Raw genomic sequence first — 22,991 nt, forward strand, 5'->3', positions numbered from 1 at the left:
TATCATGGTGAACAATATTAAAACTCAACACAGATTTAAGTAGAAACTGTTTTTTTCCAGGCCTGCAGATTTTTTTGGCATATTTCTATTTTAATGTGCAATTTGAAGGCTAACTTGTTGTGTGATTGAAATGACGGAAAAGTACAATGAAGACCTTTATATCTCTACAGATGTGAGGACACCGAAGAGACAAAACCTTAAGGTTATAGCTTCTAGGGTAACACACATTTTTTCTTGACAAAAATATGTATTCCTGACAAGCCTGTCAACTAATCCCACTGAAGATAAAACCTTTTTTTTGGTAAACGTGTCACCTTTTTTGCATCAATTTAGGATGTTACTAGATTTTCTAGTGTAAATGTATTCTTAAGAGGAACTAGCTGAGTAGTTTGTGCTCATGTTGTGTCAACTCTGGTGGTAAAAAAAATAAAATGTTTTTGTACATTTGTAACATATTTGTTGATGCAAACTAGGTTACCTGGTCTGGAGGCACGAACTTCCCATGAGCCTCGAGTATCTCAGACCATTGGGTTCTAACCTGCAGGCCTGCTAGTAGAAACCCTCCAAGCTGTTCCTTGAACTTTTTCTAAGGCAGATGTTCAAATGATATAAAGAGAGATACATCCTATCCCTCCATTGCACATTGTGGTCATCACTGATAAGAACTGGTAAGAGTTATCTTACCGTCTTGAACTGTTGGATCAGTGATAACCTTGGAGATCAAAGGATGTATTTTCAGATATATTTGAACATAGCTGAATTAATGGTGTGCTATGTCTGAAGTCATCTTTTAACCATCCCCCCATGATCCTAACATTGACAACCAGACAGTCCTCACCTGGTGAACATTAGCAACTTCATCTCGAGTGGAGTTCAGAAACGTCACCTTTACACATTTCAATACTTTCTAGCGTTTCACGTTAACATATTTTTGCCAAAAAACGATTTTATCGTTTTTAATATTGGACCGGCGTGTTTGCCTGTGTCTTACCAGCATAGTTGCTGTTTAATACGGACCAACTGTAGCATAGTTAATGTAATTGATGCAGGTAAACATGTATCACTTTGTTCTTCAGTTGTGACAGCCAATGCATAGAATTGTTTTCTGTATTACTACATGATAGCTTGTGTTTTTAGGTTTATTGCTAAAAAAGTTTTAGTAACAATAGTCGTTACTGATATGAAGGGTCAATTCTCCCTCTTACCCCTATTCCTTTGTCTACCCCTTAAAAAGGAGTGTCAAGGGCTAGGTGTATAAATATTGCACTAAGAATTGGGACAGCCCTACCTCTTGCTTCATCATCAGTTATTGTTGCTGACTGAATGCTACATCTTATCAAAATACTTATTAAAACAAAAATAACAGTGTGACTAGTACAAATATTAAACAGAATGGGAAATACACTAATAAACAAGGGACAATAATTAAAAAAAATCAAGAGAATAATTTTCCTACTTTTTCCTCAGTGAAGATTAAGATGGAGCATTTATTTTAACCAAATATGAACACAGCAAACATTTAACATTTAAATGTAGTAACTTGTTTAATAAACCCATCATAATGATTGGATGGTGATGTTAAACTCAACTGCCATTTGCCCCGATTTATATCGTCTCTGTGCTCTCTCAGTCTCACTAGAAACAGCTGTCCAAGATTGAAAAGTCGAACTTCTAAATAAATAAAATGATACATTTAATTAATAATTAATACATTTGTTATTTAGGTTGTTTTTGATGTTGCTAGATGTTGTCATAATGTTTTTCCTAACTGTTAGCCATAAGAAAATGGCTTTGCTTATAGGTGATTTTAAATCCAAAACCAAGATCACCTACCCCACCTTTAAGTCCATATTTCAGAAGTCCAAGTCCCACTTCAAATTCACTCCATTGTTTTGTATTTCTGATTATGTACCTGTAGCTTGAATCCACCTAAACATAAGCACTTACTTTAGATGAAAAGCTGAGCAGTGTTGTCAATTAGCACAGAGTCAGCTTTTCATGCATTTAAACATTAAATTAAGGCGATAAAACAGGACTTTATATGTTTCTGTTAATCAGGATCAAACAAAAAAGCCTCAGTATTATTAAGTGTCTCAATTCTACATCTCTCATCAACATCGACTGTCCAGGGAGGATCATGCACACCATTATTTCTCTCATCCTTGCACTCGTTTTTCCCCCCCGCCCTCCCTGCACTGCATCTCCATCACTCACCCTCTCTGTCCTGTTTAACCCACACATGCTGCTGGACTTGTCTTGCGTCCACCTCGTTCACACGCTGCTTGATCAAAGCTTTGGGTGGTTTTTAGAAAAGCCTTGTGGGAAACTGTAGTTTTGGTTTTTTTTAGTTGTGATTTTGTGTTTCCTCTCTGTTCATGTGTAACTTGCATAACTTTGTTTTTGTTTTTCAGTGATTATGTTGAGGACGGCCATGGTCCGTGACTGTCTTATCAGCCACTGTCTAAAAAAAAAAAAAAGCCTTGTGTACCAATTATACAACAAGATAATCAGTCAATACACGTGAATTCAGTCATGGGACATGTGCGCTCCTTTTTCCTGTCTTGTTTTTATTTTCTTTTGTGTAATGCAATGTAGTCTCATTTCTCTCTCATGTAGTCAGACCTTCACAAGCTTATGCCCAATCTGCTGCCTTTGTCATATTCACACACAAACACACACACACACACACACACACCCGACGGAGGCAGTGGACTGGGATGAAGCAGCTGATACGTCTGGTTGGCAGGCTGCGTCTCATGGAGAGTCTCTAACATTCTCTCTCCCATTGCTCTCTCTGCTCACCTTGCATGCTCCGCCCTGCTGCTCTGATCTGATTGGTCTAGAACTGACTGTGCATCCAGGAGGGCAGGACAACTGTGTAAGTGTGCATGGAGCTCATATCATGTCCTTCAAGCTCCCTTTAGCTCAGTTTTTTTTTTTTTTAATCCAGCCACTGCTCAACCAGACTGACTTGTGTCCACACACGTGCAGGAAATCGTGTTTTTGCTAAAAAAAAAACAAAGTTTGAATAATCTCACTCATGGCTGCTCCCGACACACAGATCGCTTAATCCATCATGTTTCATTTGTCTCATCCGATCACCAGACATTTGTGCATCATGCAACTAATGTTCATTTCAAACAATGTTATTTAACTGTACACAACAGCCTCTCTTTCTCTCTGGATCTGTATCAAAATTCATATTTCCAACATTGTTTCCCATTTCTGTTCATAGGAAAATGATTCCTGGTCTGTTTTTCTTTTTGTTATTAAATAAGCCTTATATATATATATACCAAAATAAGTGATAATAAACTTCAACTTTTTTTTTTTACTTAAGACCCAGATAGCTCTTATGATTATTAAAGTGATAGTTCACCCAAAATTCAAACATCACTTATTTTCGACTCGCCCTCATGTTAACTAAGAGTTTGGATTCTTTTCAAATTATCCGTTAGTTGAATCCATTGTAACATAGCAACTGGTCCATGAATACAGAGTTAAAAACATCCGAATACTTCAATAATGCTCGTCTATGAATATATGAATGTATTAAAGCCTGGACGTTAGAAATATTTCTAAAAAAAAAAATGTAACAACTTTGTATTTTAAGTTTGTTTGTTGTGGAAGTTATTAGTCACTAAGCTCCTGCCTGAAGTTCTTCCGCTGAAGACTCTTAAAATACAGCCTTTTTGTTACGTTTTTTTTCCGGAACAATTCCTTGTTGAGGCTTTAATATTAGAGGGACGTTAAAGACGAGCACCATCTTGGTATAGGGTTTTTTTGTAAGTACCTTTTTGGACAAGGATGAAGAAGACGACACCTGAGGTTCCAGTGGCTACTTTAATATGAACATACATTTTTTCCTTTAACTACAAGAAGGAACACATTACTCTGAAAATAATCCGAACCCTTTGGTCGACATGAGGGTGGGTAGAAAATTAGTGAAATTAGGATTTTGGGTGAAGTAAATCTTTGATTTAATCCAGAAATGATTAATGAAATAACGTCTAAAATGTATTTGCCAACAAAAGGAAAAAGCAAAACAAGAGCTGATCTATGTTTCTGTTGTTATAACCAGGTGTTAGCCTTAAATAATTGTTATTTTTATTAGCCTGAGCTGAAGCTCTGTCTCAAACCATGGGTCAGTTTCATGGTCACATAACTTCCTTGACAGTTTGAGTATGAGGGTAAAAAGTGCATTTGCTTAAAGGACGTATAGTATAGTTATGACCTTCTTAGAGTTTAAAAAGTCTTTCCCCTCTAGTCTGCAACATGCCATATTTTCTTCAATGACAGCAGCTTGTTGAGAAGGACACCTAACAGGAGGAAGGGCTGCATATGTTTAATATTTAATCATATTCAAATGTGTCCTCCAGACTGAGGATGAATATTGTAAGGTAAAATTCTCTGGGGATGTTTTAACCTTAGACGTTCTGTGTCGGACACTTTAACAGAGCTCAGGATATTTCATGAACTTTTTTAATAAAAAATCCACTTCTCACCTGCTTGTCTAACATTTACCCAAAATCTCATTGTGTCCTGCAGACTTTTCAGCAGCTTAGGTGAACTTCACACCATTTCTCAGAGAAGTTACGGCACCACATTCACCATCCGGCCCGGCAGCCGCTACCCCGTCACACGTCGCAGCCCGAGCCCGGGTTCCCCCGACCGCTCCGACCCCCTCGGACGCTATTCAAGTTTCGGCCTGGCGACCTCCCCGATAACGCCGCCGCCGCACACCATCCTCAAATCCTCCAGCCTCAGTCTACCCCAGGAGCCCAAAGAGGTCCGCTTCGTGATGAGGAGCTCCAGCGCTCGCTCGCGCTCCCCGTCACCGTCGCCTTCCCACTCTCCCGGACTAGGGTCTCCCCTGCTGGCCCTTCGACCCTTCCACCAGAAACCCCTCCACCTGTGGAATAAGTATGACGTAGGCGACTGGCTGGAGAGCATCAATCTGGGGGAACACAGGGCGGGTTTTCAAGAGCATGAGATCGAAGGCTCGCACCTCCCGGCCTTGACCAAGGATGACTTTGCGGAGCTGGGAGTAATACGAGTCGGGCACCGCATGAACATTGAGCGAGCACTTAAGCAGCTTCTGGAGAGCTGACCCCTGCCCTTCGACACGGCTGGATGGGAGGGATTTGACGAGTAGAGATGTGAGGTCAGGAAAAGCGACGGCGCTTCTTTCCTTCTCGCTGGTTTATCTTGCGTTTGAAATTCAGCCGTCCATACCACACTTGGTGCCCCCACTGAGGAGCGTACACCCTTCAGTGTCTGCCAACCGAGATGCCTGGAGCCGACAGGACTTAAAAAAAAAAAAAAACAACCTCAAGACTCGACGTGATCCACTTCTGAGAATACTTCGGTACCACCCACACGAACTCTATCAGGACTCAGATCCTCTCTACCTCTATCCCAACATCCTGGAGGCCTCGGCGAAGCCTTTAGCAGTGCGAAGCGAAGGCGCAAGAGGGAGACGGATGAGTTTCGGAAAAAAGCTCAGTTGCCTTCAAAAAAAAAAAAGTATTTATTATACGGAGATCAACGATGAACACTTGGAAGCCTGTCTTCTCTATATCTGCTGTTTGTAATCTTCTGAGCCCAGAGGCGGAGCTCCACAGAAAGGACCACGGGGGATGCCCCTCCGCTTTAGTACCCAAACTGTGCTATCGATTATATACGGAGAATGTTTAACCAACACTCGTGGCTTTTTTTCATAGTCCTTTTTTCCAAAGGGAATAATACAAATAAGTATTATATATATATATATGATATAAATATGTATCTAAATAGCTTTTAGAGGAAATGTAAGTGCAGAGAGGAACATGTACTAAACTGCACTTGTTTTGATTTAGAAAAGAAGGCAAAGAGGATTCTATTCCACCAATAGTTTACTCATTTCTACCACTTATATACCTATATCTATGAATATATATATACATAAATATATATATTTCAGATATTAGAAAAGATAGATATATATAAAAAAAACAAGAAACTTTGTCATACGAATTTGCTTTTTTCTTAAACCGTAGCATGACGAATCATTTCATGTCGGTCACAAACAGAGATTTGAGTGTTTTTGAATTTCTTATGGTCTTCCTTCATACAAAGGGCATCCCGAAATGTGAGGCAGAGACCCCCCTAGGTGGACTCCTTACCCCTCACCTCTGGGACGAGATCAATGAGGTGGATTGTGGCATCAGAGCGACTGTTAGTCTTGAAGACATTGCTGTATATGTGAGATTTGAATTTGTAAAATCAGCTGTTAGTCGGGAAACTGGATTAGCATTGAATGGATTTTGATGAGATAATATTTAATTTTTTGCAGTGCGTTTTAGGACTTTAAAAGCCAAAGTAAAGTTTGAGTCTAAATATCTGGTGTTCGAGTCTGAATATCTGCTAAAATATGAGCTACAGCTTTATAAAAATGGGTCAAAATCATGACTGATAGTCCAGATGTCAATATGATATATACTATTTTTTTTAAATGGAAGCTTGTTGGAGGTGTTGCAGTGTATTGTGAGTGGTTGGGATTTATTGTTAAACGATGGCCTCTTTATTAAAGAGAATATAAAATGACATCGCAGACCTGAAATAATTACGTTTTCTGAAGAAACGGCTCTGATACTACATTCGACCTCACGTCGGACTGCTTTAAAACCTAAAGAGTCGCCCCAAAACACGGTCGACGTTTAAGTCCAGTGGTGAGGACGGAAGCCCCCCTTGGGGGGAGCTCGAAAAATTCAGTGTTTAACAAGGATCTTTGCAAACTTGCTGCTACTTTGTATCTTCAGACTTAACTGAATGACATAATCAGAAAAACAAGGCAGGCTAGAGGTTACAAAGAACGGGCGGAGCATTTCCTAATCTTCTCTAAATGTTTAGAAAAGAACAATTGTACAAAATGAGTAGCTGGCAGTGAGTTTTATTCAGGCGACTAAAAATCATATCTGCAAGTTGTTGTTTTTTTCCTTTTCTGAAAACTCGCAATGTAACATCAGCAGAATCCCTCTGCCACGTTGTGTTAGCGGTTGGCGGGTGTGTTGAGACGAGCGTGTTTGCTTGTAAGAATAGCACTCACTGCCTCACTGTGACCTCACCGGTTCTTAATCGTCGCTCGGTTCCACCCGGAGTCTTTATTTACTCTCGGATGATCCATCACCCTCAAGACACTGTAGGTAGATTTTGTAGCGTGTGAATCATGATTCTTTCACTCATTCAGCTGTTGGGAGTGGCAGAGTAAAAAAAACATGCATTATGACACTTGTATAACTTTGAAAAGAAAACAAAAAAAAACAATTATTTGCTTTTTTTATATAATAAAAGAATAACCAGTGTATATACGATAGATTTCATATAATTTTTTGGGAAAAGTATATAGATCTATATATGAATGTTTGGCATATATATGCATAGTTATAACCACCTGTGGAAAAAAGGGTGAGCAGATTTTATTCTTTCTATGAACTTTTAAACTCTGAACTAGGGGATGATTTGCACAAAACAAGATGACAAGGTGCTAACATAAAAAGCCACCCATCGTCCAAGAAGGCATGCGTGCATCTGGGTTCCCTGAATCTAGCCGTGTTTGTTCCTCCTCACCGCGTGTTTGCGTGTAACATGTTTTTAGAGAGTGAATGCACATTGTGTCTTTTTCTGTCCATTAGAGCTTTATTGTAATCACAGGAAAGGGGCTTTCACAGTAAACGTGTATCCAACAGAGACGAGCAGAAGCAACACAAACAATATCTCTGCACTGGACAGCTCATCCTCCCCCATCTAGCCTTTTTTCTTTTGTTTTTTTCAAAAGTTTGGGATATGCTGTGAGGAACAAATACAAATGAACAAAAAAAAAAAATGTGCCAAAAAATACTTGTATATTTGTCTTTAATTTAGGACGACTTCATAGTTTCAACATTTGAGACTCAATAATATGGTGCCATCTCCTGAGAATCTTGAGAACTACAGACATTTGATAGGTCTTTTACTCTTTTGTGACACACCGTGGCGAGCAGGTACGTAAAAGTGTGTATTAGTACACAGTCCGTGGAGAACCTGTGTGTGTACCTACAAGTGAGTTTTACTGCGTTTGCTTTTATTTTATTTTTGGTTTCAACTATAATGACAGATGGAAGGCTGAAGAAAGGAGTGTGTGTGTGTGTGTGTGTGTATGTGTGTGTTTGCTGAACTCACACTAATCTGCTTGAGAAGAGACAACACTGATCAAAACGATGAGTTCGGTGAAGGGTTGTCTTATTTTTATTTTTTGGGGGTAATCAACAAAGCACAATCTAAATACTTGGAAAAGGGTTCGGGTATGTGGGGGTATTAGGGGTAATCTTTTGGGGTCACCGACTGAAACCAGTGATCTTATCATCAACTTTACTTTCATCGTTCTCCTTGTTTGCACTGTGAAGTAGAAACGGTGGATGTATCACTGCAACACCTCGGCCTTGTCTCGCGTCGGCCTCCCTCCTCTTTTGACTTCTAAATTTAGGCGCCCTGACATTTAAACAAGCCCAACCGATAACAACAAGGATCTCTTCGGTCCTCAGCGCAGACTGGCGGCTGATCTTTAAGAGGCAATCTGAGATGTTGCCTCAGATATCTCCACCACAGAGATATATGTTTGTTATATTATGTAATAAATTTATAATTAAAACACGAGTCGCTCTTTTCTTATTATATCCTTTCACAAACACAAAATATTCGTTTTTACCGTTAGCTTTTCTTCGACGAAGGACATTTTTCTTACCTGTTAGCGGTTGTTTTTTGGTATGTTTTTCTCAAACTCCTCTGGCACTGTTGTGATTTAGAATTCATCTTTTCAATTAAAGATGGTGTCTTTGTCTTTTTTTTCCCCCACTGGTTGTTTACTATAACTCACAACAATTGCTTAATATTTTTCTGCTCACTCGACATTTGTCCGCTAACCAAATTCTTTGCTAAAGCAGATGCTAGCAGTTAGCATGTCCCGCAGCGTAATGAAAATAATATTTAAAAAAAAGAAAAGTCTTATCTTGCAAAAAAAGCAATTGTTAAAAAAGGATTATAGTGTATGGACAACTTAATAATTGTTATGTCTGACAATTTCTGTCTTTTTGTCTGCTAGCAATGCTATAATAGCTAACTTGTAAAACAACCTGCCAAAAATCTACCGCAGGATCCCGTATTTAAAATTTAAATAGTTTTAATTAAAAGTGGCTGTTTGTTATAAAGAGTACATTTAAATTACTCTTTATAACAAAACACAACTAACTCTGGAACACTTTACCCATTCACCTGCGACAGTTGGACTTTTTGGACATTTTTAAATCACAACTCAAATCATACCTCGTCAAACTGGCTTATTCTTTGTAATATTTTAAATGTATTTTACTGTGTATTTTCAATGTTTTTATTGTGCTGCTTTTATCCTTTGTAAGGCATCCTTGGGCGTCCTCAAATAAAATTATTATTATTATTATTTGTTCCTTTTACTTAGTTTTAATCAATATGAATAGAAATACGGTGATGGTGGTCTCGTAATTCAGTCGTAAAGGTGGAAATAAATACGGAAATATTTAAGAATATAAAATATTTTTCCAATATTATAAGTCGGAAATTAAATTGAAGACAGAAAATTAGTTAGAATATCATATATATTTATATTCATATATCCATTAATATCAGAAATCTTTATTAGTGGAGAGGGTCCATTATTTAGGAATTTTCTTTGGTTAATTTTGCAACATCTAACATTAAGCTATAAACATAGAAATTATATTTGAGAAGTGTTTATTTTCTGTTCCCTGCCTTGTCTATTCTGTTATTCCATGTTTAACTAATTTAGGAGGAACTTTGTGGAAAAACGTGTATAATTACAGTGTCAACAAATAGGCTTGACAATAAAGTAACGATACATTTAAAGCATCTTTGTTAATGATTGCTGACCACCTGCTGTATTATGATGTATAATGTGTAAATGAAGTGAATATCAGGTTCATCATAAATGTGTTGGTTACTGCTCAAAATTATTCCTCACTAGCAACGTGATGTACAATAAGACACATTTTTTTGGAGCGTTCATGTTTAATTTAAAAGGGCACTGATGATTCACAGATTTCCATAATAAAGCGGACTCACCACATGGAGCTCCTGCTGACATTTCAAAGAACAAAACCAGGAAAAGCAGCAAAACATCCATGATCACTGACGCTTGGTTTTCAGACTTTGCTCGAGCTACATTTTTTACAATCATTGTTGATTGTCGATAAAACAAAAATGCTGGTTTATTTTGGTTTAACTTTCTGTGATTTTTTTTTTAACATAATGACATAGTAGACTCTCTTCATTTGGATTTTAATTGTTCTTCATTATGGCAGCTCTGGGCTCTCGACCTTTAATCCATCCTCGTCTTCATCTGAATTCTCTTCAGGCTTCTCTAAGTCAAAGTTCTAGAAGATAAAAAAAAAAAACACAAGTCAACACTGTAGGCGTCATAAAAAAAAAAAATCCAGGCAAAAAATGTTTTTGATTATTTTCGTGGTGTTTATTTCCTACCTCTAATTCTTGCATCACTTCATCCATGAAGTCACTCGGGTTCTGCTTGTAGTCCACCGCTCGCTTGATCATCTCTCGGAACATCTGTTGGTAAACCAACGATTCCTAATCGTTACGAGTCACACAAACAATCAAACAACGTCTAAAATCGTCTCAAACCTTCACCACGTTTGTCCCGTCAGCTGCCGATACGAAGTAAAAAGGAAGCCCTTGCTTCTTCCCAAAGTTAAAGCTTCTTTGTGTCACCTTTGAGTCGGCTGAAAACAAACAAACACTCGAGAGCTTCTGTTTAACAAAATCTCTGTGAATCTGACTCACCATCTATTTTATTGGCCACAACACAGCAGGGGATCTCTGGTCTGTACTCTCGCAGCTCCTTGTACCAGCTGGCCAGATTCTTATATGTGATTTTTCTTTGGACGTCAAACACCTACGGGCGCCAACAGAACAAGTCCTCTTCTTTGTCAAAGAGTGTGAAAAATACAAGCACACACAGTACTCGATCACATCGTCGGCTCCTCACCATGATGCAGGCGTGTGCTTTGTGGTAGTAGGACGGGTGCATGCTCTGAAACCTCTCCTGGCCAGCGGTGTCCCAGAAGTCTGTCAATGACGATCAAACGGCAACTTAAGATGCATCGGGTACACTTCTTCTGATCTACTTACCGATGACTATGGTTTTGTTGTCCACGGTGGCGGTGTGTTTGTAGAGAGTCAGCGCATACGTGGACAACTGCAGAGGTCGACTGACGTGTGGGTTTAGGATTATTTGGTACTTGAACACAACACACACCTTACAGTCATCATTTCCAACAGGCCACTTTATATACTGTAAGTAAGTCATTTATATTTGTAGAGCGCTTTTCCAGACCAGGGTCACAAAGCGCTTAAAAAATCAAAACGATACTCAATAAAATAAATACTTAAAAAGTCAAGACAACATCGAGACAAACACAGGAGACTCAGAAAATCAAGGAAAAGCCTGAACAAATAAAAGTGTCTTAAGATGTTTCTTGAAGGAGTCAGTAGATCCATCAAACACAGAGAGAGAGGAAGATCGTTCCAAAGCCATGAATAGATCTGAAAGTAAGAACCAGAATTTTAAAGTTGATCCTGAAAGAAACTGGCAACCAGTGAAGAGATTTAGGGTTTGGATAAATGTGAGTTCTTCTACTAGAGCAGCTCAGAATTCTCTGACACTGTGACTGTTGCAGAAGGGACGGAAAAAAGATATAAAGATAGATGAGAAGATATAAGATATAAATTAAATATAAAAATAAGAAACTTTTATCACCAGTGTTATCATGATAACTTAAGTAAAAGAAAAAAAGAAAACCTTATAAAAAGCCAAACATGAAGTGTAGTTACACCATAAAAACATACAACAAACTGAAGTTAGTTTTTAAGTTAGTTGATATCACATTTTATATACATTTAAAAGAAAAGAGAAAAGAAAGTCCTCAAAAATGACTTCAACATTCGATAAGTAGAATGGTTTGCCATCAGAAACATTTATAGATTTTCATTTTCATAGTTTTACTGTGACCTCAAAGTCTGATCAAAACTGTGGACAACACACATGCTTTTCAATCAACATAACTGTTCAAATGTATATTAAATATCATTTTTGTAAGTTTTACTTGGACTAAAAGTATTTCTCTGTAAGACTGTTTTTTCACTTTTGTCATACGTGTCTGCAAACATACCTGCAAACATTAGTGAATAGAATATAATTCCTATTCTTGATCTTAATATATTTTCTTTTAAATCCTTACCATACTGTCTCATATACAGTTAAACATGTCACTATTATCTCGATCAAAGGTGTGTCACCAGGTAAAGGATACTATTCGTCCAGTAAAAATCTCTCCATCAGCCTAAAAAAAAAGACAGAATGTTTGTTAAGATTACGAGACATAAATCTGTAAATGTTACTTACTTGGACTTCCCCACTGCACTGTCCCCCAGACAGATGATCTTCACCTCTCCTGCAGCATCGTACTTCTTCTGGTCCAGCTCTGGGATGCTGGTGCTCAAGTCGCCCGCCATCTTTGTCAACCTGCCTTCTTAAGTAGCATTGGTGGATCTGCTATAATAACGTGGACCTTCTTTCTTTTTTTTTAATCTAGAAATTCACATAACATTTCCAGTAGCTGTTGTGGTCACTTACACACCAGATGGCGTCGAGCCTTTAATCTGCTCCAGACATGCGAACCGTCGTCACCATCCAAGTGTGAGGCGTTTAAAATACACAACAACTCGGAATCACAGCGAAAATAAGACAGATTTAAAGTTAAAAAACGGTGAATGATCCTTTAGCTGTTGTCCACGACGACTTTCGTTTCTACGCAACGGAGACGCCCGAAGGACCCCGGAGTGGGGATTTTTGATGGACGGGGCTGTCCTCCGATGTGCCTGATTGAAATTAACAACGGATGCGAAAATGTATGAATTTAAATTTAATCCGAGTAACACTAACATTTAAAAGCCTATGTGAGACTCAAAAATGAATGTCGGGAAAAATAAGTTTTTAATCGCTTTTTCGGTAAGTGTGGTGAACAAGCGTTGAGCAAAAAGTATTTGTTTTAGCATGAATGTGTTTCCGTTTTTAAAGGTGCTACACAGAACAAAAAAAAATACAATAAACAATATTTAGGTGTCTTTAAGTTATAGTTTCCATCATTAGTTATGAAGGAATATTTTACTTTTTTATCTTTTTTTTTAAAATAATGTCTTTAAGCGGATGTGATGCCAAAATTGTTCAATGCTATTGGAAATAATCGGTTCAACTTCGATAACATTGCTAAGATGTAACTTCTACTAAACTTCCCTGGGATATGCTTAATGTATATTGAATTAAAAAGGGGGTGTAAAAAAAAACGCACATGGAAGGGTTTAAGTAAACATTTGTCTCGACTTATCTACTAGAATCTAACTAGACATGGTAACACACATGGCTGTATTGTTTCTTTATTAAACATTATATGTGAATCATATGCCAAAATATGTCAACTTTGAAAGCATTCATACAGGTAGGTCAGTTTTTTTTTTATAGTGAGTAAAGGTGATTTCATGAGTTCATAAGTGATATTCTTCTGCATCAACAATGCAGGGGGCGAGGAACTCTGAATGGCGGATTCCAAAAGAAAAACTTGGAGCTTTTGGGCGCGTGACCAACACCTGGAGGTAGAAATATACATTTAAAGAAAGTTCATTTTTAAAAATCTTCAGTGAAAGCCTCGTACCCTCTCAGGCACATGTGCTCCAGGTCCTGGGGTCTTTGTGGACTCGGTGGGCGTGTAGTGGCGACCCATGGCGCTGTACTGAGGGGCTCTGGTCATGTAAAGGCAGGGGTCCACCACCTTGTAAGCTGCCGGGCCTGGCGTCTGCCCCGGTGAACACATGGTAAATAGACAGGCCAGGAGTTAACCAAACCTACTGTTAAGATGACCTTTCACCTTCTTTAGGTCCTCTGTGATGCTTCCAGCTTTAGAGCGACCGCTCAGGGTGTAAGCGGGCGCTCCGGGGATGTCCACAGTTTTGGACCCGAACACAGACGGGAGAGTGTATGAGGCTGGACCTGCAGTATTAAAGAGGTACGTGCAAGGGACTACAACAGACCTGGGCAAGCGGCCCCCCATGAAGTGAGACTCTAGTTTAAAACGGTTTAACTTTACTTGTTCAACTTTTACTTAAGTTCCATCTTACTACTCGTTTTTTATTCCTGTTTCAAGTGTTAATTACATTATTTTAGTTTTTATAATATAAATATTATTTAACAAATTGCCCTGCAATAGATAAAAAAACACATAACAATTACAATCATTTCATATCACCTTTTATGATAGATATTTACTAATTAAAGGGAAAAGTGTTTATCAACATCTTTAAATTATGTAATCCAATCCATCCATCCATCCATCCATCCATCCATCCATCCATCCATCCATCCATCCATCCATCCATCCATCCATCCATCCATCCATCCATCCATCCATCCATCCATCCATCCATCCATCCATCCATCCATCCATCCATCCATCCATCCATCCATCCATCCATCCATCCATCCATCCATCCATCCATCCATCCATCCATCCATCCATCCATCCATCCATCCATCCATCCATCCATCCATCCATCCATCCATCCATCCATCCATCCATCCATCCATCCATCCATCCATCCATCCATCCATCCATCCATCCATCCATCCATCCATCCATCCATCCATCCATCCATCCATCCATCCATCCATCCATCCATCCATCCATCCATCCATCCATCCATCCATCCATCCATCCATCCATCCATCCATCCATCCATCCATCCATCCATCCATCCATCCATCCATCCATCCATCCATCCATCCATCCATCCATCCATCGCGGCCCCTCGGGGAACATAATTTCCCACCACTGGGTTGTATTGAGTAAACCTGTGTATGTTACAGAGACTCACCACTTTGAGAAAAGTGTGAGAAATAGTCTCGACTTACCCGGCAGATGGTTACTCTTGTGCTCTTTGCTTCTTCCAGACAGAGAAAAGGCAGATGCTGATCGGAATACTGACTTATCTGAACGCTCTGGTGAATAGTGACCTGAAGTAGACATGCACAAAAGTGTATTATTTATAGAAAAAACAACAACTATCACTTTACCAGCTAATCGAAGATAAAACTTGTTGGTGTTGATCCTTGTTTGGACAGAACTGACCTGGCCCAGGAGCCAAAAACACTTTTGGCTCCTTAACCCGACTGTGAAGTGAAAAGGCAGGTCCTCCGTCACGCCCTGCTCGGGTGATGTTGGAAGGGATGGCATATTTAGGTCCGGGTGAGGTGCAGGAGTCGGGCTTGTCATGGCGCCGCCCAAAACTGAACACGGGCGCTCGGCTTTTGGTCTTGTCATGGTTTGATGAGCCTGTTAGTGAGACATTACCAGTAATTGGGTTTGAAGTAGATCATTTACCAGAACACATGTGGCACCTATGAGACCTGGCAGGGCGTATTTGGGTCCTGGGCTTCTGTAATGAGCAGCAATGGGGCCTCTTGGTTTGTGGGGCCGCCAAGTCCCGACCCAGTTTTCCGTACGTGTCATTTACCCTTAAAACAAATTGACGTAGCGTTAATCATTGTCATGTTTAAGACAAAGTAATCATGCTGTGGCAGAAAAATATACATTTAAAAACATATATAAAATCATGTTAAATAAGTATATGCTTTGTTTTCCCAATTTATAATTTCTCCTAACTATTCAGTGAAAAAAGTGGGATGCCATCACTTATAAGAATAATCATGACCAACAATAGAGTCAAAAACATTTAAAATATGTTAGAAAAAGACAATATTTAATATCAAAATCACCCCGGAGTTTAACACTGTTGACTACTGTACATAGACTTGAATACATTTAAATGTACTTATATGTGTGAAATAACTTAACCAAGTTTAACTTTAAGTTGAAAGTCAATACATGTACAATTAAAATACTGTTAGTAATGCACGAAAACGATCTTACCGTAAGTAAATCCGACTGGCATGTGCTTTCGGACACAAATTGTTTCCAGCCTGTCAAAGTCACTATGACAACGTTGCCATGACAACGACCCTTTGACCGTTTCAGAAAAGGCAGTGTGAATGTGTGCGTCAGATTAATGCGATGTCTGTGAAAGTTAATAATGAACCTGGTGAATAGGGTATATATTTAAAAAAGCTGGTATAATTTTAAAAAACAAACTTGATCTTTTTATTATAAGTAAATGTTCAACTTATTTTGTCTTTTCGTATACAATTCTTGGTCAATGCAACACGTGAGGAAATATAAAAACTCAAAGTAAAGCAAAGTAAACAAAAATAAAAGTTACATTTGTATCTGAATCATATTATTGATTAATAATTATAGAGCAATAACTTATGGTTCCATTCTTGAATCAAGACAAATGGTCAAGTATAACATTTGATAGACAGTAGAGCAATTTCAAGGTCAAAAGTCTAGGTCCCATGTGTGGAAGTGTATCTAAAAGTTAAATCCAACTTTTTATACGTATATTTTTGCTAAAATATTTAGGGACAGAATTCAAAACACAAGCTGCCTTTAAGGTGAAGATTAATATACCATCTGTAACCAAAACATTTTTCTGACATTGTCCACTATTATGTTTGTTTGAATTGAAAGGATAATCAATTATTTATACAAATACATGCTTTACAATAACTCTGACCTACTGCGACCTTTAAAGCCCCGCCTCCTCCGCTTCAGACAAATGAGACACTTACCTGAACTTATTGAATCACTTCATTACTTGAATAGTGAGAGCTGAAGCAAATTAACAATTAACTTCACTCTGCCCTATGAATATAGTGTGTGGTTATTAGCGTAAATCCTGATAACAAAACTGGTTTTGTAGACTCAAGTGGACATTTCTGTGGCAGAAATCTCATCTTTATATATAGATTAGAACCAGTTTTCTTCTCTTTTTTTGATGCTTTGTCCTTTGTGTTGGTCGTGGATACGTCACCTACTGACATCACATGTGGTCCCGCCTACTTTTCAGTGAGAACACAGATGGCAGCTGAAAATTCCAGTACATATTTGTTTAAAAACCATCCAAAACTATCTAAAATATTTATTAACCATAGGTTAATTGAAGCAGGGGAATACATTACTTTTCCCGCAGTTTGAAATTTAGCTGCCGAAAACAATATATTTATATTATTATTGGAATTATTTCTGTATGTAGCAGTCATAAAAGGAATTTATTGTTCTGGGCATAAACATTACACTTCTGTGGTTGCTTCTCAGTCAGATTCTCTTGTCCCATAGCTTTTATATGGTTAGACATTATCTTTACCTGGTGGTTCAGAATCCTAAATCCACAATTCTGCATTGTTTCCTTTGTTACAACCTAGACTCAAGTCTAGATTGTTAATTAATTGTAAATTAGCACTAAATAAAGCCACTTATTAGCAGTAAATAGCCACAGCTTATTTAGTTTTTTACATGTGGTGAAAGGTACTTGCCACTGCAGGAAATATTTTTCTAAAACAAACACAAATTAACAGATTATTATTTATTAATGTCGTTCAAAAGGTATTCCGAAGTTATTAGGTTCTCATGAAGTTTGTTAAAAATGGATCTTCTTCAAAACGCAGTACTTGAACTGGCCACTAGATGGTGCCTGGAGTTATGGAATAGATCCCCCAAGATCCTCCTCAAGAGTTTTGTAACTGTTGCAACGTTCGACATTTCCTCCGGAGGCAACTGTTGAGACACAAAAGTTCCGATGAGCACACGTCGACCCCTTCAAACGCGTCTCCGGACGTCATTCTTACACGGGTCAGGGCTCGGGTCAGTCTTCTCAACACGGCCTCCTCCCTGTGAGGACACAGTCGGGTCACTGTGCTCACCAGGCTCAGGAGGCAGCAGATGGTGTGTTTCTGAGGCTGGGGAAATATAAAGATACTTTTTTAAGTATTTAATGATTGTGGTCAGGATTATTAAACGTTGGGTTTCACCTTCTTAAGCACGTAAAGAGGATTCCTGTTGTTTCTTCCGCAAATTAACTTGACTATATCTTCAGCACTGAGGACTGGATCCTGCAGGAAACAACAGTTTGATCTTTAACAGTCAGTTAACCCTTAGCATAAAATGAGTGTACAAGTACAAGTATAGTTAGAATACTAAGGTACTGTATATATACTTATAGTGTAATAAAACTATACTAATTTGAAACTTTATTTGGAACATTTAAAATTTCAAGTATACTCTACATTACTAGTGTACTACGTATACACTCCAAGTCTGTAGTTTAGTTTTTAGAATTAAACTCAAAGTATACTCAAAGTACATTATTCTCTACATTACTATTGTACTTAGTATGTACTTCTAGTACATATTTTGGTAAGATGCAATACATTAAATACACGTTGGACATGAACCAGCCACATATTTTTCTCATAATAGTATTGTACATGGTACAGGTACATGAAGGTATCGCAAATATACACAGCTAATATTTACTACGAACTTTAACAGCAGCACTACATAATAATACAAATGTAGTTGAATAATTTAATACCTTAAAGCAAATATGTGTATCTAAAAGTCTGTTTTGTGCCACCATTCATCAAGACTCCCATAATCCTTTGCACATATTACTTCTTGATCACCGCAATAGTAATTAAACAAATAAGAAAATATATATTTTTAGGTTATGATTATATGTTATCAGAAGGACAGAATTTAGAGAGAGCGAAAAAGCGATACAATTGTGATTTATTTTATTTAAATATGTATAATTGGTATTGGGTAAAATATGTATAAATAACAAGATGCTTTTGAGAAGGATTGTAAGGATAAAAAAAGAAGTATATATATTCAGTGTATCAGGGATTGGTTGATGATGAAACATTTTATGAGGTATCATGATATAGTGTTTCTTTTTGAAAAAACACTTTCTGCTTCATAATCTTTGGTTCTGATATACTAATGGAAACCTGGTATGATTTTCAAACGTACAGTGACATCTAGTGCCTTTAAAAATGATGTTATAATGTTTCCAAAAAGAAAAAAACGTTTTGTAAGTACATTTCATAAAGTATACTTAAGTATAAGTATGTATCGTCGTACTATTTTGAAGTATATCACAACAACTTTGCTTTAAGTGTTAAACAAGTGTACTCATAGTAAACTTCAATATACTCTTTTTCACTAAGAGTTAATTTACCTTCAGCTTTTCTAACCAGGTCCACAGAAGACAAGTCAGAACCTCCGGGTCCGACTCGGTGACCATCAGAGCCCAGCCACAGTCGCTACTGTTCAGCTCTTCCTGGTGGAAGAATCACGATCAGAATCATTTTGACGAGAACATCATCAGATATGAATAAAGACGTCACACCTGCAGCAGAGCAGATCTCTGCAGCACGGCTTCTCCTGCAGGACTCTGCTCTGCCAGAACTTTTGCTATCACACGAGCTGCTGAGGTGGAGACTGGATGATCTAGTCGCCTGTTTATCTTGAAGAGAAGACGTTGTGACGCGAGACCTTTAAAAAAATTCCTCTTAGAGATAGTCACCTCAATGTTGGAGTTGGATTTGGAAAGAGGACAGCTGGAGGTCCTTGTTCTTCTGTTGGATTCTTTCTTGGTGATTGGGTCCAGAAGAAGTTCCGGACACATCTGTGTCATATTTACTTTGGTCTCTTCCTGTGTGCGCCATTCTCCTCCTCCGCTGTACGGCGTCCTAGACTTCAGACTCAACTCCAGATCCTTAAAGCAAACAGAACGTCATCACCTGACGTTTTTCAGAGACGTCGACGTCAAACGTGACCTCGTTGAGGGTGAGTCTGCAGAGTTCAGAATCACTGTAGCTCCGTTTGAGGAGCAGCCAATCTCTCCGTCGCTCCAGGAGTGGTTCATCCCAGGAGGACACGGACCCCCACCGAGAGGCCCCCTGAACGTCCCTCAGTAAAGGCAGGTACTGTTTGGAGACAAGCGTTTCCTTCACGGTCCTGCTCAGGGTCCTCAGAGCCGACCTCTTGTCCAGCTCGGCGGTCACCGCGGCAGGCGAGGGCAGACCCAGGGCCAGGCAGGAGAGACGCAGGCAGAGCAGGTACAACACCTGACAGGTAGAGGGCGATATGTCGGACTGGAGTCTCATACCAAACCAATCACAGACGCCTGACCTTGGGAGTGTGTCGGAGGGTCCGGCCTTCCTGACCGTGCAGCAGCAGAGCCTGTCGGTTCAGGTAGTGCTGCAGCGTGAACGGAGTTCCGTGTCTCAGGTTGAGGTCCGGGTACTGGACCAGCTGAGTTCCCAGCAAGCGGGCAAAGTCGAACACTTGGCTGATCTGTGCTCGGGTTTGAATGGAGCGAGGACGTTTGATGCGCACGTAGTGGACGGCCTCGCTGGGACTGAGACGGAGGGTGTAGATGAGGTAACAAGCTATGAGGACACCTGGTGGGCAGAGGGAGAGACTACAGTTTGTCAAGCTTAGCTAGAATTTTTAACTTATATTTTAGTTATTTGATGTATAATATTTAATTGTTTTGCTGGTAGATTCGTTTCTTTATTACTAAAGCAAAATAAATAAAATCAACTACAAAACTTATTTCACTTCAATAACAAATATCTATGATTAAAAACGTGTTTTTGATTGAAGTACTTTTTGGGGATTGAGTATTAAAGACACAAATTCCCCTCCAAAAATATGGCCAAAACCCCAAAAAAGGTTACTTCAATCAAAGAAATGTTTTCAAACTTTACTTTTTATTTTTGAAACAAATTTAAATCTAGAGCCTATTACAGCTACTTCATTAGACATAGAAAACGTTTTGTTTGATAGAAGCAACTTTTTTTTTTATTGAACATATTCATAATATATTTTTGTTCAAGCATTTTTTTTATTGCAACCTTTATATTGTATTTTTTTTTTATTCTTTTGATTGAAGCATTTTTTTTTTTTCAAAGCAACTTTTTTTTAATGGAAAATAATTGTGTGGATAGAAGCAACCTTTGTTTTTTAATAACAAATAAATATACCTACCTCCATATGTTGTTTATATATATATTTATTTTTTATTCATAAAATAATCAAGGACAAAATATAAAATAAAATGTTTTACTTATTTTTACTTGTCAGAAATAATGATTAAAAAGGAAGCTATATTTAGAGTTGAATCAGTTATGAACATTAAAAAAGTGTAAAATTGTCAGCCTTGAAAAGCAGTACAATGATACATGAGCACATTTACAGTTTGACTCATTAGGGGCGCATGAATAAGGTTAAAGGGTCAAACAATGAAGTAGATAAATGACAAGAAATGAGATTGATCCTACCTGTCCTCCCCAAACCTGCATGACAGTGCACTGCAACTCTCCCCTGTCTCACAGCAAACGCCAAAACCTTCACCCCATCGATGATGCCCACCAAGGATGACACCCCGAAATCTGGCATCCCAAAGTTGTAGAAATAAACTGTAGGATAAAAAAAAAGTGGGATGGATTGAGATTCTTAAGATACCCAATGTTTAACTAAACTGAAGATTCAAAGATCTCACTGTTGTTGTCCATGAAGACTTGTGGGGCGTATGTGAAGCCACTTTGGGGATCCAGAGGTGGACCACAGTGAGCATGTTCACCTGGAATCTGCATGTTGATCAACGACCTGATGTTCATCCTAAACAAGATTCATAAACAAATGAAGCTGCAGTTGACAGAAAAAAGATACAAAGCAATACAATTGTAAGTAAGTAACTTATGTTGCGATTTATTTTAACGTGCAATTCAAGTAAGTAAGTAAGTCATTTTTATTTGTATAGCGCTTTTCCAGACCAGGGTCACAAAGCGCTTAAACAATCAGAACAATACTCAATAAAGTATATACTTTAAAGGTCAAGATAAAACTGAGAACACAACAGGAGTTCCAGAAAATCAAGGAAAAGCCTGAACAAATAGAAACGTCTTAAGATGTTTCTTGAAGGAGTCAGTAGATCATCAAACACAGAGAGAGAGGAAGATCGTTCCAAAGCTTAGGAGCAACAGCCTGGAAGGATTTCTCTCCTCTGGTCCTGAACCTTATGCGTGGAACCATCAGTAGATTCTGATCCACAGACCTCAGAGCCCGAGCTGGGGTGTAAGGCTGGATCAGATCACTGGTGTAAGGAGGAGTCTGACCATGAATAGCTCTGAAAGTAAGAACCAGAATTTTAAAGTTGATCCTGAAAGAAACTGGAAGCCAGTGAAGAGTTTTAAGGATCGGAGAAATGTGAGTTCTTCTAGTGGAGCGGGTCAGAATTCTCGCTGCAGAGTTCTGAATGAAACTGCAGGCGAGACAGCTCCTTCTTGTTAAGACATGAAAATAAACTTTTATATACCATATATATATATATATATATATATATACTGTATATAAAATGACAAAGTAAATCCCCTGAACAAAATACCTGTGGAATTGTTCTATGATTTCGTATTTCTCAATGAGATGCTTGGAAGGTCGAGCCATAGCAATGATGTCATCCGTCACCCTGATGAAAGCATAAAGATAAAACCAGCCATCAGTATGTTTATGAATGACATACAACGCATTTATAAACATACTAACCAGGACGAGAAGACTCCACGTATGACCTGCTGGCTTGATTTCCAACACTCTGGTCCTTCGTACCGACAATCTATTCCGCCACAAGCCAGTAAACAAAGGATTCTGGGAGGAATGGCTCTCACCAGGTTCTCCCGAGCCTGTGAGTAAGCAGGTCGGGGAACTGGGATGTGCGGGTTCACGCTCTGCATTGTCCTGAGAAATATAAACTTTTACATTTAAATCGGTTTCTAGCGGCGCTGGACTTACCTTCTTCATAAACGATGTCCTGACCCGCGCAGCTGCTGCTGCCACACTCACCATGAAGAGCTGACTCGGCTCCACTAAGCCGGATTAGTTGTCATAAAT

At 38.6% G+C, this 22,991-nt stretch overlaps 4 protein-coding genes across 12 annotated transcripts in view; 1 reads left to right on the top strand and 3 right to left on the bottom strand.

The window, feature by feature from the left end:
• shank3a (SH3 and multiple ankyrin repeat domains 3a) overlaps positions 1 to 8,673 on the top strand; it is a 156,827-nt gene extending 148,154 nt beyond the window's left edge. For 6 of the 8 annotated variants that reach the window (XM_087797540.1, XM_087797542.1, XM_087797541.1 and 3 more), the window contains one exon: positions 4,549 to 8,673. In XM_087797540.1, coding sequence (XP_087653666.1) covers positions 4,549 to 5,110 — 562 coding nt within the window. In that variant the 3' untranslated portion in view covers positions 5,111 to 8,673. Of the gene's footprint in view, positions 1 to 170; positions 218 to 2,843; positions 2,879 to 4,548 lie in introns of all 8 variants that reach the window. The other 2 variants (XR_015712113.1, XM_087797545.1) reach the window with 2 other exon arrangements.
• Positions 8,674 to 10,057: 1,384 nt separating this feature from the next.
• rabl2 (RAB, member of RAS oncogene family-like 2) lies at positions 10,058 to 12,919 on the bottom strand. Of its 2 annotated transcripts, XM_087797549.1 has the most exons (9): positions 12,719 to 12,919; positions 12,488 to 12,614; positions 12,396 to 12,425; positions 11,215 to 11,294; positions 11,072 to 11,151; positions 10,867 to 10,978; positions 10,708 to 10,805; positions 10,549 to 10,632; positions 10,058 to 10,442 (listed from the first exon to the last, which is right to left on the bottom strand). In XM_087797549.1, exons 2-9 carry the CDS (start codon positions 12,595 to 12,597, stop codon positions 10,362 to 10,364), a joined length of 675 nt encoding a protein of 224 aa, XP_087653675.1. In that variant the 5' UTR covers positions 12,598 to 12,614; positions 12,719 to 12,919; the 3' UTR covers positions 10,058 to 10,361. The 2 variants fall into 2 exon arrangements, with proteins under 2 accessions (XP_087653675.1, XP_087653674.1); XM_087797548.1 differs by having other exon boundaries at positions 12,488 to 12,919.
• Positions 12,920 to 13,542: 623 nt separating this feature from the next.
• Positions 13,543 to 16,133, bottom strand: cimap1b (ciliary microtubule associated protein 1B). The gene is made up of 7 exons (XM_087797550.1): positions 16,065 to 16,133; positions 15,533 to 15,649; positions 15,264 to 15,467; positions 15,047 to 15,148; positions 14,007 to 14,128; positions 13,794 to 13,934; positions 13,543 to 13,728 (listed from the first exon to the last, which is right to left on the bottom strand). The coding sequence occupies exons 2-7, from the start codon at positions 15,642 to 15,644 to the stop codon at positions 13,627 to 13,629; spliced, it is 783 nt and encodes a 260-aa protein (XP_087653676.1). The 5' UTR covers positions 15,645 to 15,649; positions 16,065 to 16,133; the 3' UTR covers positions 13,543 to 13,626.
• A 1,554-nt stretch (positions 16,134 to 17,687) lies between these two features.
• LOC148073760 (protein tyrosine phosphatase domain-containing protein 1) lies at positions 17,688 to 22,834 on the bottom strand. The gene is made up of 12 exons (XM_087797770.1): positions 22,647 to 22,834; positions 22,489 to 22,569; positions 21,604 to 21,722; positions 21,383 to 21,520; positions 20,229 to 20,500; positions 19,874 to 20,164; positions 19,621 to 19,812; positions 19,444 to 19,560; positions 19,273 to 19,374; positions 18,062 to 18,142; positions 17,879 to 17,989; positions 17,688 to 17,807 (listed from the first exon to the last, which is right to left on the bottom strand). The coding sequence occupies exons 1-12, from the start codon at positions 22,832 to 22,834 to the stop codon at positions 17,688 to 17,690; spliced, it is 1,812 nt and encodes a 603-aa protein (XP_087653896.1).
• Positions 22,835 to 22,991: the final 157 nt, after the last annotated feature.

Source organism: Callionymus lyra, chromosome 8, assembly GCF_982586985.1.
Source record: "Callionymus lyra chromosome 8, fCalLyr1.hap1.1, whole genome shotgun sequence".
Taxonomy (NCBI): Eukaryota; Metazoa; Chordata; class Actinopteri; order Syngnathiformes; family Callionymidae; genus Callionymus; species Callionymus lyra.

What these genes read in the sequence shown, in the direction of transcription:
- rabl2 (XM_087797549.1), bottom strand. Translation starts at nt 12,597, where the DNA reads ATGGCGGGCGACTTGAGCACCAGCATCCCAGAGCTGGACCAGAAGAAG. An exon ending in AGATTTTTACTGGACGAATA is followed by an intron (nt 11,295 to 12,395) that starts GTATCCTTTACC and finishes CCCACACGTCAG; the next exon opens with TCGACCTCTGCAGTTGTCCA. An exon ending in TGTGGCCAATAAAATAGATG is followed by an intron (nt 10,806 to 10,866) that starts GTGAGTCAGATT and finishes GTTTGTTTTCAG; the next exon opens with CCGACTCAAAGGTGACACAA.
- cimap1b (XM_087797550.1), bottom strand. Translation starts at nt 15,644, where the DNA reads ATGACACGTACGGAAAACTGGGTCGGGACTTGGCGGCCCCACAAACCA. An exon ending in GTTTTTGGCTCCTGGGCCAG is followed by an intron (nt 15,149 to 15,263) that starts GTCAGTTCTGTC and finishes TGTCTACTTCAG; the next exon opens with GTCACTATTCACCAGAGCGT. An exon ending in CAAGAGTAACCATCTGCCGG is followed by an intron (nt 14,129 to 15,046) that starts GTAAGTCGAGAC and finishes TTAATACTGCAG; the next exon opens with GTCCAGCCTCATACACTCTC.
- LOC148073760 (XM_087797770.1), bottom strand. Translation starts at nt 22,834, where the DNA reads ATGCAGAGCGTGAACCCGCACATCCCAGTTCCCCGACCTGCTTACTCA. An exon ending in AATCCAACTCCAACATTGAG is followed by an intron (nt 19,561 to 19,620) that starts GTGACTATCTCT and finishes CTTCTCTTCAAG; the next exon opens with ATAAACAGGCGACTAGATCA. An exon ending in CCTGGTTAGAAAAGCTGAAG is followed by an intron (nt 18,143 to 19,272) that starts GTAAATTAACTC and finishes TGTTTCCTGCAG; the next exon opens with GATCCAGTCCTCAGTGCTGA.